Source organism: Arachis duranensis, chromosome 9 (assembly GCF_000817695.3).
Source record: "Arachis duranensis cultivar V14167 chromosome 9, aradu.V14167.gnm2.J7QH, whole genome shotgun sequence".
NCBI classification, from domain to species: domain Eukaryota; kingdom Viridiplantae; phylum Streptophyta; class Magnoliopsida; order Fabales; family Fabaceae; genus Arachis; species Arachis duranensis.
In genome coordinates, this window is record NC_029780.3 from 51,410,356 (window position 1) to 51,426,641 (window position 16,286).

The 16,286-nt window shown below is 35.6% G+C and overlaps 2 protein-coding genes across 2 annotated transcripts; both read left to right on the plus strand.

The window, feature by feature from the left end:
- Positions 1 to 6,848: 6,848 nt before the first annotated feature.
- On the plus strand, positions 6,849 to 7,739 carry LOC127741550 (zinc finger BED domain-containing protein RICESLEEPER 1-like). The gene has a single exon (XM_052254276.1). The coding sequence runs from the start codon at positions 6,849 to 6,851 to the stop codon at positions 7,737 to 7,739; it is 891 nt and encodes a 296-aa protein (XP_052110236.1).
- A 2,927-nt stretch (positions 7,740 to 10,666) lies between these two features.
- LOC107465825 (uncharacterized) lies at positions 10,667 to 15,045 on the plus strand. Its single transcript, XM_016084798.3, is given in 4 exon segments — positions 10,667 to 10,985; positions 11,464 to 12,754; positions 12,756 to 13,194; positions 14,177 to 15,045. Coding segments are annotated over 3 exon segments (1,896 nt in total). The 5' UTR covers positions 10,667 to 10,985; positions 11,464 to 11,690; the 3' UTR covers positions 14,570 to 15,045.
- The last annotated feature ends 1,241 nt before the right edge of the window (positions 15,046 to 16,286 follow it).

A 16,286-nucleotide genomic window follows, 5' to 3' on the forward strand; every position in this document is an offset into this window, starting at 1 on the left:
AGGAGTAGTTGAAGAGAGTTGTCATGGAAAGGAAATCATCAAGGAGGAGTATGATATTATGCTAAAACAACTGGACGAAGCCGCAATAGTTAAAGAGGAAGTGGTCGAAGACTTAGGAGATGCTGAACCTCCACGAGAAAGTTCAGTCATAGAGCCTCCTTTTGTGACGCTTGAAATTGATGATGAGGAGGGTGTGCAACCTCCAAGGCATATCCTATTTGAAGACTTTGAAGAGGATGATCAAGAGATGGAGATTAAGGAAGAAGAAGCACAGCCTCCCATGCCCTTGGTAAACAATGAAGCAGAAATTGAATTGAAAGAACGCTACCAAGAGGAAGAGATTGATATTGAAGAAGCTTGCAAGGAGGTGGAAGTTGTCAGAGAAGAGCACAAGGGAGTGGATCTTGCAAGATCATTAGAAACACCCCTCCCAAGGCCATTACTGTCCAACACAACGTTCAAGTGGGTAAAATTCTTATCCTTGACCTTTACTTTCCCACTTGAATATGGGCTACTGGAGACGAATGGTCAACTTAGAGCTCTCTGTGGCTTTAAGAGTAAGGGGGAGATGGTCAGTGGGAAGAGTTGTCAAGCAAGGTTCAATATGGTTGTATGCTCCAAGTTGAAATGCAAGGGGTGGTGTAGAGCTCGAATGAATGGGTCTAGGAAGCTGTTTGGATGCCTTAGTGAGAATTCGGATCGCTTACTACCCGGATGGAATCATAATGATCAACTTGAAGACGGATGTAGAATCAAGATTTAGGATATGGGAATATATGATAATCAGTTTTGGGAGCTCAAAGCTTGTGCAGCACTCCATCAAAGCTTGAGGAATTTACCTGGTATTGATAGAGCTTATTGGAAGTCCAAGCATTGGTGAAAGTTTCAAGACGAGTTCAAGTATAAGCCACCATGACGAGGAGCCCACCAAATGTCCAACTTAAGGACTTTAACTAAAAGTGTTAGTTGGGAGATAACCCACCATGGTATGATCGTTCCTTTTTCTCTTCTTAGTTATATTTTAGTGGCTCTTCTCATAATTTCTACATATTCATCTGCATGCTGCATTTTGCATATTGCATAAAAAAAAGAAGCACACGACGCGCAAGCATCGCTGATGCGTATGCGTCATATGTGTGTGCGTGCAACAAAAGAATTAAATAGAGAGTTGGGAAGGAGCGGTGCTGGACACGTGCCTGGCGCACAAGCAAGACCACGCGTACACGTCCCTCACGCGTACGCGTCGCTTGTGATTTCAGCCCTCCACGCGTACGCGTCCCTCACGCGCACGCGTGACCATGAAAAATTGGCATAAAAGCGTGCTGAACAGAGTTGTGATTGTCTGGGGCTGGCACTGTGCTAGAGGCACAAAATCACTCACGCGTACATGTCCCTGACGCGTGCGCGTCCTTTCGCTTTCAAACCACCCATGCGTACGCGTGGGCGACGCTTACGCATCGTAGGGCCAACTCAGTTTTCACACGTACGCGTGATGCAGGCTTACGCGTCGCGTCCCATTTCTCATTCCCTTCTCCTTTCTTCTCTCCTTTCCCCTTTTTTCCTTCCCCCCACCTACTCTGTCCCCCTTCTTTCCATTATTGCATTTATTTATTTCATGTTGCCTTAGTTATCTATGGTTTCTTCTCATGCATTTTTTTGTTGATGTTGGAATTTTATTTGGGTACTATTTTATTATTTTGAGCTTGTGGATTTTATGAGGAGTGATTTAACAATTGATATTTTAATTTGGCTCTCTTATACATTTGGATTACATTATTTTGATTCCAATTATACCTTGCACACCACGTGTTTGTGAAAAAGCTTTTCTGGCACTTTGAATCCTATTTTCTTTTACTTGTTTACTTGCATGCCTCTTTTTCACAACACTTGGATTCCACATGTATTTGAGATTATTATTCATAATTGTCTTCATTAAATATGCCCTTTAATTTGGTACATTTAATAATTGATGCTTGAATTATGCTTCTCATGCCAATTACTTGCATGTTTTTACCATCTTGCATCTAATTTTATGAATTGCCTTTTTGATCCGTATTGATGTTTTACATACATGTTGTAGCTACCATATAGTTGGGCTAACAGCTTTCCTTTGGCATTCATTATCACTTGGAATTTTCTCCCTTCCGGTCTTAGTTGTCTATATTTCACACTCTTCCTTTTCTTTCTTCTTTAGACATGGGTACCAAGAAAGGAAAAGAGAAGGCCACTAACAAGACACCGGCACAAAAAGGAACCACGAGACCGCCAGCTAAGGCACTTCCATCTACAAGCGTCAGTTAGAGCAACCCGTCCACTTGCACATCTTAGCATGCACCGAGGACGGTGCAATCTTTAAGTGTGGGGAGGTAGATACCGACTTCCATGGGTTAGTTACCTTCTTTTCAACACCAATCATTTATTTTCCTTGTTAGTTGTTGCATTTGCTTGTTTGTTTGCATGTATGTCTTGCTTGGTTAAAGTAATGAGTTTCTTTTCAAGACCCTTTTTACAATATTTCACTAATATAAATTAAAAATTTGTGTTAAACTTGTTTGAAACTTGTATTTGGAACATAGTTTATAGCTAAAAACACACAACCTGTGAGACTTGAGCTTAATTATATGGTTACATTATAGCCATAAATTTTTATTCTTGTGTGTTTTCTTCTCTATGATTGTAATCTATATTTTGTTCCATTCTATATGTCCATTGTTTAGTGTATTTACATGTTTGCATATTATTGAGGCCATCATTTGTTATTAGCTCACTTATCCCAAATAGCCTACCATTCCAGTTACCTTTGTTAGCCATTTTGAGCTTTTTAATCCCATTTGTTCTGTATTTTACCACATCACTAGCCTTAAGCAGAAAAACAATTAATTATCCCATTGAATCTTTGGTTAGCTTAAGATTGAAATTTTGTGTCAACTAAGTGTGGGGAAACTGTGGGAAACCTGGGTTAATAGGAATGTGTTATGTTTCTACTTTATTTAAATATTGGGAATTTGGGTGCCTACTCATGTGAGACCAGAAAAATCCAAAAAAAATCCATATGTATTAATATGTTATGTTTGCTTTTATATTTTCAAAAAAAAGAAAGAAAAAAAGAAAAAGAAAAAGAAAAAAATATATATAATAAATAAATAAATAAATAGGGGACAAAATACCCCAATGTTAAGTTTAATGAAAGGTCAATGCATATGTGATAAAATCAAAAGAAATATTTGGTACATGAGTATGTGATACAAAAGTGGGAATTATGGGTAGTTAGGCATGATTTTAGAGTTACATAGAATATGTGTGTGTTAGGTGAAAGCTTAGGTTAGTCAAAGATTCATATTTTGGCTCACTTAGCCATACATATATCCTCACCCTCACCTTAGTCCCATTACAACCCTGAAAAGACCTCATGATGTTTGTATTGGTATACTAAATATTTGTTGATTAGTTAGATGAAGAACAAAGTTTTAGAAAGCATGACTAGAGAAGAGTAGAGTGATCAACCCTAGACACTTGAGAGATTAGACTGCATATACACTACTAGTGAGGGTTCAATGCTTAATTCTATGTTCCCTGCTTTCATGAACTATCTTCTTACAAGTTTATTTGTCTTTTATTGTATGATTTGAATTAGTGGAATCTGATCTATTTTTGTCTTGAAAAACTTGTGTACTTTTGACCAAGTAGATAGAACCATCTTAGCATATAGTTGCATTCATATATAGGTTTCATTTCATGAGTCTTACTTTCCCCCATTCATTCCTTTTGTCTCCTTGAGCTTAGTATGAGCACATACTAATGTTTAAGTGTGGGGAGATTGATAAACCACTATTTTATGGTTTATCTTGTGCTAATTTGAGTGGTTTTTATCAAGCCTTTGCACACTTATTCATACTATTTGCATGATTTTACATTTTCCTTTCCTAACTTTGTGCTACGATTGAGAACATGCTTCTTTGGTCTTAAATTTGCTATGTTTAAATCCCCTCTTATTACCATTCGATGCCATGATATGTGTGTTAAGTGTTTTCAGAGATTAGAGGGCAGGAATGGCTTAGAGGATGGAGAGGAAGCTTGTAACAAAAATCGAAGGAACAAAAGAAACAAAGGAGATAACCAGCGAATAGCGACGCGCACGCACGGCTCACGCGTGCGCGCGACATGGAGAAAATTGCAATGACACATGCACGTGGCCGACACGTACGCATGGATTGGAGTTCTGCAATATGATGCGAGCGCGTACTTGACGCGAACGCGTGACACGCCAAAACGACCAGCGACGCAAACGCGTAACTGACGCGTACGTGTGACATGCGCGATCTGCAGAATTAACAGAAAACGCTGGGGGTAATTTCAGGCCGTGATTTGACCCAGTTTTTGGCTCAGAAAACACAGATTAAAGGCTGCAAAGTGAAGGAAGGAGGAGGGCGGCTCATAATTCAGATTTTAGGTTTTAGATGTAGTTTTTAGAGAGTGAGGCTCTCTCCTCTCTCTTAGGATTTAGGATTTAGGATTTCTCTTAATTTTAGGATTGCTTCTTCTCAATTCCAGGTTCAATGTTTCTTTAATTTGATTTCTCTTCTAATTTAATTTGTTTCTTCTCAATTTTATTATTTATTTAATTGCTTTCAATTTTATTTCCATTATCATGTCTCTTTTTTATTCCAAACTCCCAACAACAAAGATGGTATGCATGATTACAGAGTAGACTCCCAACTTGACTTGGGGGTTGATTAAAAGGAGATACTTGAGTTGGACTGCTCAAGTGGTTAGTTAAATTGGAAGTTGTTGGCTAATTCTGTATTTACTAATGCTAGACCTTCCCAAGGGAGAGGACTAGGATTTGCGAATAAGAGTTAGCTCAATCACTTAACTTTCCTTTATTTAGTAAGGGTTAACTAAGTGAAAATAACAACCTTTTGATACTACAATTGAGAAAATTTCAACAAGGATAGAACTTTCAATTAATCATACCCCCGGTCAAGGCTTTTTAATTTAATTACATGAAACCTCTTGTTAATTTTCATTACTTTAATTTATAATTATTTTTGTGCCCATTGCCCAAACTCCAAATTTCCCACAAAACTCATAACTAATAATAAATACACCTCCCTGTAATTCCTTGAGAGACGACCCGAGGTTTGAATACTTCGGTTATAACTTTTTAGGGGTTTTGTTACTTGTGACAACCAAATTTTTGTACGAAAGGATTCTTTGCTGGTTTAGAAATTATACTTACAACGTGATTATTTTTATGAAATTTTTTACCGGCAAAAGTCAGTTCGTCAATCCCCAATTTGACCCTAAATGTGAAAACATGCAATTTTGTACCTAGATTGAGTAATTTAATCCGACTTTCATGCCATTCGATGCCATGACTTGTTTATTGAGTGATTTCAGGTCATTTAGGCAAGAATGGATGGCCAAAAGTGGAAAGCATGTACAAGGGAGAAAACATGAAGAAAACAAGGAAAAGCACATAGAGCGAAGTGTGAGAACGCACATCTCTACGTGCGTACACACAAGCGAGTATTTTTATGTGTGCATACGCACAAGAACCTGTGCATACGCACAGATCAACTTTCAGCTGAGTGTGCGGTCGCACATGTCTGTGCGTCTGCACAGGTCCCTGCACGTGATTTCATTAATGAAACATGTGCTGAGCGAAATTGGAGGTCTTTTGGCCCATTTTGGAAGGCTTGGATTCTGAAATCAAGTTGCTATATTAAGGGCATATCAACACATTAGAAGAGAGACATCTTAGAATAGGAAATACACATAGTAGGAGTAGGACTAGTATAGTATAGTTTTAGGTTTTCTCTCTTAGGGTTCTTAATTAGGGTTTTGTAGCATTTTATACTTCAAGTCTTGCTTTTGGATTTTGCAATTTACATTGTAAGTTTTTCTTTAATTGTCTCTTTCAATTACATTACTTGTTCTACACTTTCTTATATTTCCATTTCTCTTGTCAATATTTACTTTGCCTTGCAATTTTGGATTTCTAGTTGTTTAATTTGATGTTGATGGCTTTTATATGTTTGTTGTGTAGCTTTTATTGGTTTTGATCATTTATGGTTCGTAGCTTTTGCCAATTTACCAATTTTGCCATGTTTTATATTTATGCCCACTATGTGTTCGATAAAATGCTAATTTTGATTATGGGGTAATTTCCACCTATTGGCTTGGAAAAAATGAGTTTATGGATTAACAGAGCCATAATGTCCAACATTTAGTGATAATTCTTAGGTTGTTAGTTGTTATTGTTTCCACTAATGCTAGCTTTTTACCAATTAATTTGGTAAGTTAGCTAGGACTTGTGGACTAATAACAATTATGCTCAGTTAACTTATCCTTCAATGTTAAGGGTTGACTTAGTGAGATTAATCCATCATAATTATCATAGTTGTGGTTATGGCAAGGAAAGGATTCCATAACTCACCCCAAGTCAAGGTTTCATTTATGTTTTAAACCACTTTTCTATCACTTTAAAGCTTTAATTGTTCATATTATACATAGTTCTTTTGTTCTTTTATTACTTTATTACTTGCAATTTTGTCTCGTTCTTTTATCTCTTTATTTGTTTGCTTCCTTATCATTGAAAACCCCCTTACTTTCTCACAACCAAAATTGTGTGCACTCTTTGGCATTAGTTCCTAGGGAGAACGACCCGGGAGTCTAAATACTATCGGTTTATATTTGCTTTGATTTGTGACATCATTAGGATTATAATTTGATTGAGATGATTCATTGCCGATTCGGACTATACTTACAACAGAAATCTATTTAATTCTGAATTGGTATAATTCTCTCGCATCAAATTTTGGTGTTGTTGCCAGGGAGCTAGCCTCATGAGTGTTATATTGAAGGAGATTGATGATTCAGTTGCCAAAATTCGAGATGCTATGAAGTATATCAGATCTTCAAATTCAAGATTAACTAGGTTTAAGGGATATATTACACAAGAGAATATTCCACATAAGACTCTTGTTTGCCTAGATGTTGAAACGCGATGGAGATCTACATACTTAATGTTAGTAGCAGCCTTAAAGCATCAAAAGGCATTTGAGCTATTAGAGATGCAAGACAAAAAATTTGTTGAAGAATTAAACAAGGGAAGAGGGGTACCTTTAATTCAAGATTGGGATTATGCTAAGTTCGTCTTACCGTTTTTAGAGATGTTTTGCTATGCTACACTTCGCATCTTTGGATCCTCTCATATCACTATTAAATTATACATGAAAGAAGTGTTTGCTCTTGGAAGGAAAATTCAACAATATCATGATAATGATGATTTGAGCATAAGTCTTATGGCAAGTAAGATGAAAGCACAATACAACAAGTATTGGGGAAATGCAAAAACTATTAACATGTTGATGTTAATTGCCGTAGTTCTAGATCCCTTCCATAAGTTGGATTATGTTGAGTGGTGCCTAGTTAATTCTTTTGGTGCAGAAGTGGGTGGTGAATTGAAGACAAAGTTGTCTTCTTGTCTTCATTCACTTTATAATTTATATCAAGGTGCAGATGAAGGAAACCAAGATGATACCCTCTCCCAACCGAGTGCAAGTGATAAAGCCAAAGAAATTTATGATACGGGGTTATATCATCGATCAACCGGTCGCAAATCCAATCTTAAATCTGAGCTTGATCGTTATTTGAATGAAGACTGTGAGCCAGATGATAAGCCTTTGTATATTCTAGGATGGTGGAAGGATAACTCGAATTGGTTTTTCGTCTAAGCAAATATGACACGGGACATATTGGCTATACCAGTTTCAACAGTAGCTTCCGAGTCTGCTTTTAGTATAGGGGGAAGAATCATCGATCAATATCATAGCTCATGGACTCCTAAGATGGTAGAAGCCCTTGTATGTACCGAAGATTAGCTTAAAGGAGACTTTTTCTCTTCTCTTGCACCTGAGAATTTCGAAGAGTTTAAAAAGGTCGAGCAAGGTAAATTGAATAAAATTAATTATGTAGATTCAAATGATGAATAAAATTAACTAAATTATTCCGTTAGTCTTTATAATTTTTTTTAAATTTATAATTATAGTTTTTTTTTGTGTAGATTTGATTTTATCAGAGGACATTACTTGTTTAGTGGGTCCAGGTTCAATTGAGCTTGAAGATAACTAGAAAGTCTTGATTGTTTATGTTTTCTTTAGTTATGTTCTACACACTTAAGTGGTAAAGATATTAGACTTGCTTTTCCATATATGATTAGACTTGCTTATGTTTATGTTTATGTTTATGCTTATGTTTATGTTGGTTTATTTGAGGCACAACTTATAGCAGTTTCAATGTCATTTTTTGGATGGGGATATTGGTGTCAACAATTATAGTAGTTGGAATGTCATTTTTAGCCTCAATGGGATTATATCCACAGTGAATTTCTTGTATGGTTTGGGGATGTTGTTGAAATTTTGCATCGTTTCTTTGGCTTAAGAGAAAATTTTCATCACTGAAGAGGCCTTTTGAAGTGCCATTGGGAATGAAGGGTTTGATCCTAATGTGCCTTATACCTTCTTTGTTTTTGGTGTATGTGATAAGTGTTGCCACCTAAAGTTTAGAAAAGTAATTACTATTTATAATGGAAGGGATTTCATTATTTACAAATGTTATTTGTATTATTTAGAAAGAAAAAAATTAATTTTTAGATTAAAAAAATCAATTTAAAAAAAAGGTAAAAATTTGGATTTTTGTATGTGAAAAAATTAATTTTTGTGTAAAAAATGGTTTAATGTAAAAATCAATTTTTTGGTGTGAAAACCAATTTTTTGGTGAAAATCGTTTTTTTTTATGTAAAAACCGATTTTTCTAAATGTAATATAAAAATTGGTTTTGAATTTTACTAACCGATTAATAACCAGTTTTATAATGTAAAACCAATTTGGTTAATAACTAAGACTATATTTCTGGTTAACAAAAAAAAATGTTTGAGTTTTGGATTAACCAAACTATGAACACCCTTAAAGTCAAATAGAGCTGACATATTACAGGTTACATATAAACAAGTATCAAATAAATTAACAAATCCTGCAAGTTCAATTCATAAATCACGATAACAGGAACAAGTTACACAAATAGAAACTTAATTTCTTAATAAAAACACATAGTAGGAAATTGATTAAAACAGATTGCATAAATACAAATTTAATTTTAACATCAATAAAAAGGGCAACACAACAATTAACTACAACTTTGAATCCTTCCATTAATTGTTTCAAATCCTTCAAACCAGAAAAAAATGAGAAAAAAATCTACATTAAAGTTGAAGTTTCAGTGTATCGAAGAATCTAAAAAAGGGGATGGCATCGATGAGAAGGAGAAGTGAAGTGACAGACTTATCGTAATTGACAATGACAGTGAACAACACTTGTTATTGTAAACTTCAGACAAACAATGAAAAAAGCCGCTCAACCCAGCTCTTGTGATAACAAGAAGAGAGAAATTGCGAAGGGAAGGATGAGAGTAAATATGGTTCGTGATTAGAGGAATCTTGTTCGTGGAGGAGCTTGCACAACCCATGCAGAAGTTGTGTACGACCCGTGAAAAAAAAAATCTTGCTAATGAACTCTTCTCCTTTCTCTAGGACGACGAATCGATAAAAAATGTTAGAACGGGAAAAGGATGTGAAATAGTAATGAATGAGTGAAAATTGAAAAAATGGGAGAATGATGGAGACTCAAAATCAGTGGATATGAAAATGGATTGATAATCGAAATATGATTCGAGAGAGATGTTTACATGGATTCATTTTGGTGGTTAATACTTGAGAATTTTTTGAATTTTAGTAGAAAACAATCGAACTGAAAAGTTGAGAGAGAACACATGCGTTACTTTTAATCAAAGGAGAAAAGCGTGTCTTACTTTGATCGGCACTACCGAAAGAAAATGGATTTTATATATTAACATATGTGCCTGTGTCATAATTGGTATTGATAAATTTGGCATTTTGTTGGTAAAATAGACTTTTTTTATATATAAAATATCATAATCTCATGCGTCATTTAGAATATAACGATTACTAAATTATCAAAATTTCAAATAAAAAAACACCACAAATATTACTAAATTAAGCGGGTGACTTTTGGCATTATATAACAGTAGCCTTTTTAACCCCATGAAAATGACATGATGTATTATATTTCCGTTCTCTTGTTATGCAACGCAACCCAGAAGAGAGCAAGTGATGATGATTAAAAAAAATGGTTTAGTTAATCCGTAGTTTTAGACCCATATTAAGATTATAAATTAAAATTGTTTTATTAAAAATATAAAAAATTTAAATTATTAATATATTTATATTATATTTATGGAAAATATTTAAAAAATGTTATTAATAAGAGATAGTTAAACCTTTAAACAAATGACAAGTGCTAATATTCTAATAACATTATTACAGCAATCACAACTAAATACTAAATAGTAATACTCCATTAATAAGCAGCAACGCCGGGCAATGTTGGCGTTAGAGTATTTTTAGAGTATTATTGTTATTTTTTAATACTTTTAAAAATAAATTAAAATTAGAATTAACATTGAAAGGCTCTAATTACTGTTTGCTTTAGCACAAGTCTCCGACACGGTCTCATAATTAATTAATTACTTAATAGTAAATAATATGCAAAAGTGGGTAATTAAGCCAACAAATGCAAAAGCAAAAAAGCGAGAAAGCACAAATGGAATAGAATAGAATTCCAGAGCAGATAGAGAGTAGTAACTAATAATAACTAGAGAAGAGAGGAGAGTGTGTCTCTGAGAAACTGAGAAGGGTGCCTTAATTTCATGTGCTTTTGAGTTGTGTTGTCAGCATTTACCTCTCTCTCTCTCTCTCTCTGGTTCGTACTGTTAGATCCAATCTCCATATCTCTCTCTAAACTCTTTTCTTTCTCTTCAATTCAACCCTAACTCTGAAGTGTTGCCCAATTTCTCTCTCTAACCGTTTCAATCTCCTGGCTCTTTCGTTCAATTTCATTTCCCAGGTACTCTGTTGCTTTGCTAATTCCCTCTGCTTAATTGTTTCGTTGTGATTTCTTTTGATCTTTTGCCCCGATTTATTAACTATCTGGAGTTCCGAATTTGCGAAATTTCCGCTTTTTTGTCCGTTTCTTTCTTTGTATATGTATCATTTTTCGTATAATTTCGTTTTTATTTAATGTTTTAATTTAAGGAGAAAAAGGTAACTGATTTTTAGGCTTCGAATCTGTCTGGTTCTGCTACTGTTTGGTGATTTGGTTTCTGCTTTCTGAGTTACCTTGAATGGGACTTAAGATCAGCTAGTGTAACAGGATTTTTAGTGTGCAAGTGCAAAATACAGGAGCATAAATACAAAATGTTGAAATCTGAAAAGGTATCGGAGCAAAAGTAGCTCCGAATGGATATGTAGCTTTTTAATTTTAAATTAACTTGTGTTCTTAATTATTGTTGTTAAGTTATTTATTGCTTCTGGCAATTTAACAGTGGAATTGAACAAGGAATACACTCGGCAGTTTCCCATTATTGGTGGTCTGTAATTGAAATTGTTATCTAGTCCTTGAAGCTTAAGAGGCAAAAGTATGAGTGGAGGGTGCCTTATTTCTGATTTATAGCTGGTAGAGTTACCAACCATGGGAGCAAACAGTATCACTCGTGATTATAGATTAGGGACCTAGAAAAGGAATAGAGAGAGTGTGTTGGGAGAGAGATCTATGGAAGATTTGTCCAAGTATGCTCACAGTCCTGCTCACTTGGCAGTTGCCAAGCGTGACCATGCTTCCCTAAGACATATTGTCTCTGTACTGCCCCGCCTTGCCAAGGCTGGCGAGGTCAATACGGAGGCTGAATCTCTGAATGCTGAGCTTCGAGCTGATGAGGTCTCGGCCGTTATTGATCGCCGTGATGTTCCTGGTAGAGAGACCCCTCTTCATCTTGCAGTCCGTATCAAGGATCCAGTGTCTGCTGATATTTTAATGGCTGCTGGTGCTGATTGGAGCTTACAGAATGAGAATGGTTGGAGTGCTCTCCAAGAGGCTGTGTGCACCAGAGAGGAAGCAATTGCTGCGATCATTGCGAAGCACTATCAACCTCTGGCTTGGGCTAAATGGTGTCGTAGACTTCCCAGGATTGTTGCTTCTGCTGCTCGTATCCGTGACTTTTACATGGAGATTTCTTTCCATTTTGAGAGCTCTGTCATTCCTTTTATTGGTCGGATTGCCCCTTCAGATACATACCGAATTTGGAAGCGTGGTTCCAATCTCCGTGCTGATATGACCTTAGCAGGTTTTGATGGCTTCCGCATACAACGATCAGACCAAACATTTTTGTTCCTCGGAGAGGGCTATGCTTCAGAAAATGGTAATTTGACTCTGCCACCAGGCTCTTTGGTTGCTCTTTCCCATAAGGAGAAGGAAATCACCAATGCCTTGGAAGGAGCTGGTAACCAGCCAACAGATGCTGAAGTTGCTCATGAAGTTTCACTGATGTCTCAAACAAATATGTATAGGCCGGGTATTGATGTTACTCAGGCTGAGCTTGTTCCGCATTTGAATTGGAGGCGCCAAGAGAAGACTGAGATGGTTGGGAACTGGAAGGCAAAAGTTTATGACATGCTTCATGTGATGGTAAGTGTGAAGTCAAGACGGGTTCCAGGTGCTATGACGGATGAAGAGCTTTTGGCTGTGGAAGATGGAGAAAGTATGGTGAATGGAGAAAACAATGATGAGTATGACGATGTATTGACTGCTGAGGAAAGAATGCAATTGGATTCTGAATTGTGAAGCCAATGGAGTGGTGAAAGACAAGAAGAGCTGGTTTGGTTGGAATAAAAAAAACTCAAAAGGCAACAGTGATGAACCTGAGGATCCAAAAACCTCAAAGAAATTTTCAGCACTGGGTCCTGCTGGTGGCCACCAAAGATCTGGTGATCAGCAAAAGCCATCGTCTGAGTTTCAGAAGGAGGACCCAGAGGACACAAAGAAGGGAAAGGATAAAAGCAATAAAAAGAAAAAGAAGAAAGGAGCAGCTAATGAATTTAAGAGTGAGAGTGAGTACAAAAAGGGTTTAAGGCCTGTTTTGTGGTTAACACCAGACTTCCCTTTGAAAACAGATGAGCTTCTGCCACTACTTGACATCTTAGCAAACAAAGTTAAGGCTATCAGGAGACTCAGAGAACTTTTGACGACTAAACTTCCTCATGGAACCTTTCCTGTGAAGGTAATTCACTTTCTAGTATAACCCTCAGTACTTAAAAATTTTTATAGACGATTGCTCTGTGCGCTTGTGATTACAGTTTGCTAACTTCTTTTCTAATAACTAATAAGTTTATTTGGTACAACTACATAATATATGCTTTATTCACATGTTTCTTTATACATGATAGTTATAAGTTTTCCCCAAGTGAATTTTAATGTATCAAATTCTTGTAGTTAAGTGTATATATGTGGTTCATCTAAATACAGTTATTCCTCCTTGAAACTTGAAATATTTTCCTTTCTTTTTGGGTTGAGAGACGGTTATCTTTTGTTTTGCAGGGGAGATAAATTATTTTCTTGTGAATCCTGTCACATTAGATTTCTACCTGTCTGGCTCTGAGTGTTGATAGTTAATTGTTGCTACGAGAGTCTATTGATGTACAAAAAAATGGATAATTCTCCTGAAATAGCAATTATCACTTTATCAAATATGTAACTTAAACTTTGTAACTTCATTACTGAAGATGTTGTGTTGTCACATATAATGCATGGTAAATTCTTCAGAGATAAACAAAAATTCAAATTACAGTTGCTTTCTTAATTCCTTTTCGTATTTCACCCAGATTTATTCTCTAAATTTATTCAAGAGAGGAGTATGCTGGTGTCCTGAATGGAATGGACATCTACATCTGAATGATTACAGTTTTCCTGCTAAATTACTGGATCAAAAAATAGTGAAACTCCTGAACATATATGAGACATGCTTGAAGTTGGCAGATATATATTGCAGAATTTGTTTGTTGGTTAAATATTCACACACGTCTTTTGTATTTTATAATAGACTTCATATATTAAGTTGTCTATTACGATAGTAACATGCCATTTTGTTGATTCACGCACTTCTTTTGTTGTTGTATATTGTGTTATTTTCTGGTATGAATTGTGGTGTATACTGCATCCATGCATGTGTTTCATAGGCCCATAATTTTGTTACTTCCCTTCAGGTAGCGATCCCAATAGTCCCGACGATACGGGTTCTTGTCACTTTCACAAAATTTGAGGAGCTTCAACCAGCAGAGGAGTTCTCTACTCCACTATCCAGCCCAGCATACTTCCAGGATGCCAAATCTAAGGAATCCGAGGGGTCTTCTTCATGGATTTCATGGATGAAAGGAGCTCGCGGCACACCAACCATCGACACTGATAGTCACAGGTATAGTAAGGATGAAGTGGACCCTTTCAGTATACCTTCAGACTACAAATGGGTGGATGCCAATGAGCGGAAACGGCGAATGAAAGCTAAGAGAGCCAAAACCAGGAAACACAAGAAGCAAACTGCTGCAAAAGGAGGAGATGGAGTTCATCTAGGCAGTGAGAATGTGGAAGAACAACAGTAATAATAATAGCATGGTGTCTCTGTAATTGTTGCTTTGATAATCTTTGCCCGAAAAAGTGTTAGTCTTTGTGCACAACTGACTTTACTTTCCACATTGGATTAATTCGCGAAGACTTCGCCAAGATTTTCTGGCAACCAATTATTTCTCATTCCAATAGGGTGCCTGTGTTTTTTTCCCTGTCGCAGTATTGGCTTAAGAAGAGAGAGCTCTAATCATCCGGAAATTGTTGTATACTTGTATTGTCCACACGAGTCGAAATTGAAGGGGAGAGAGTCCATGCATATCAATATTTGTATCTACATCAGTATCGACGATTATTGACTTTGCAGTTTTGTGAGTTGTATTTCAGTCTTCCTGTTGTATCCTCAAGTTTTGGTTATTTTGTCAAACTGACTTTGCTGTAGTAAAATTTGTTCAAATATTGTTGTATCCAAATTATTGAATTACAGGAACACTTCTGTTTTCTTTTCTTGCAATGATAGGCTGAATCTTTCTTTTTTATTTCTCATCACTTTTGTCCTTCTTCCAAAGTGGAGAATCCAAAGCTCCCTTCAGCTATATTGCAACTCCTTATCCAACTCTAAAGAAATGTGTGTATCCTGTTTTCTCTGCCCATGTGAAAACGAAGCTAGAGATGTTTTATTGTCGAGCGATGTTATATGAAAATTTCAAATTAATGTATTTGTTAGGACATATACTAATCATCATTTAAAACTGATTTGTTATTTCAATTAGCTATTATTTGAATATGGGAAGAAAGTACATAACAGATGTATATTAGGTCTTTGATCATGCCACGTGTTATATTGGAATGAGCAAATTATAAAGCTTCCGCGCTTAGTTAGTTTTAAATAATTCAATATCCATTTTCTTCTTGAAATCTTCAATTCGGATATGGTAAATGAAAATGTTTTATGGTAATTGAAAATGTTTTAACAGTAAAAAAGTTACAAAATGTTGATCAAACTAAAATTAATACAAAAAATTCAGGGGGAATTTTGATCCTAAATAAAAGTAAATACTTGTCATTAAAATTCATTTTTGACGAGTAGAAATCACTTTAACAACTAGCAATTACCAAATACCGTAAAAAAAATAATACCAAAAGAGAAATTTGCATATAAAAAATTTGTGAAAAAAAGTGTTTTTTTTTTCCCCATAATTTTAAACTAAAGAAATGGATTAAAATTGTGAAAAAAAAGTGTTTTTTTTCCCCATATAAAAGTCTTTTCTTCGGCATTGATGATCTTCCAACACCTCTTGTTCATATCCTTCTGTTACTCACATCTAACTCAACTCGCTTTTCTTTCATTCCACTTTTTCTTGTTAGTTGATAAGTACAAGATACTCAAGGGAAAGGTGAACTGAGTATCGAAAAACAATGATAAATTTTCAATATATGGAAGCGTACTTAAATTAATTATGCAAATAATTTTGTACTAGTATTTTTCTAAGGGTTTGTGAGTGAATCCTAAGTACATATAAGGAGCTACTGTTATTTTCAACTTTGGAGGTTTTGAATATATCAAATTCAAAGGAAAATTTGAATGAAATCAGAATTACTTGGAGAGTCGTAGATGGATTCATGTGGGAATTTGGGTTTGCCTATAAATGGAAGACATATCAACACCAAGGAGAGTGCATCAAATAATCAGAGAAGTGAAGTAGCAAAGCAAAACAAAACAACATTAGCTTGTTTTGCTTGTTACATTTAGTG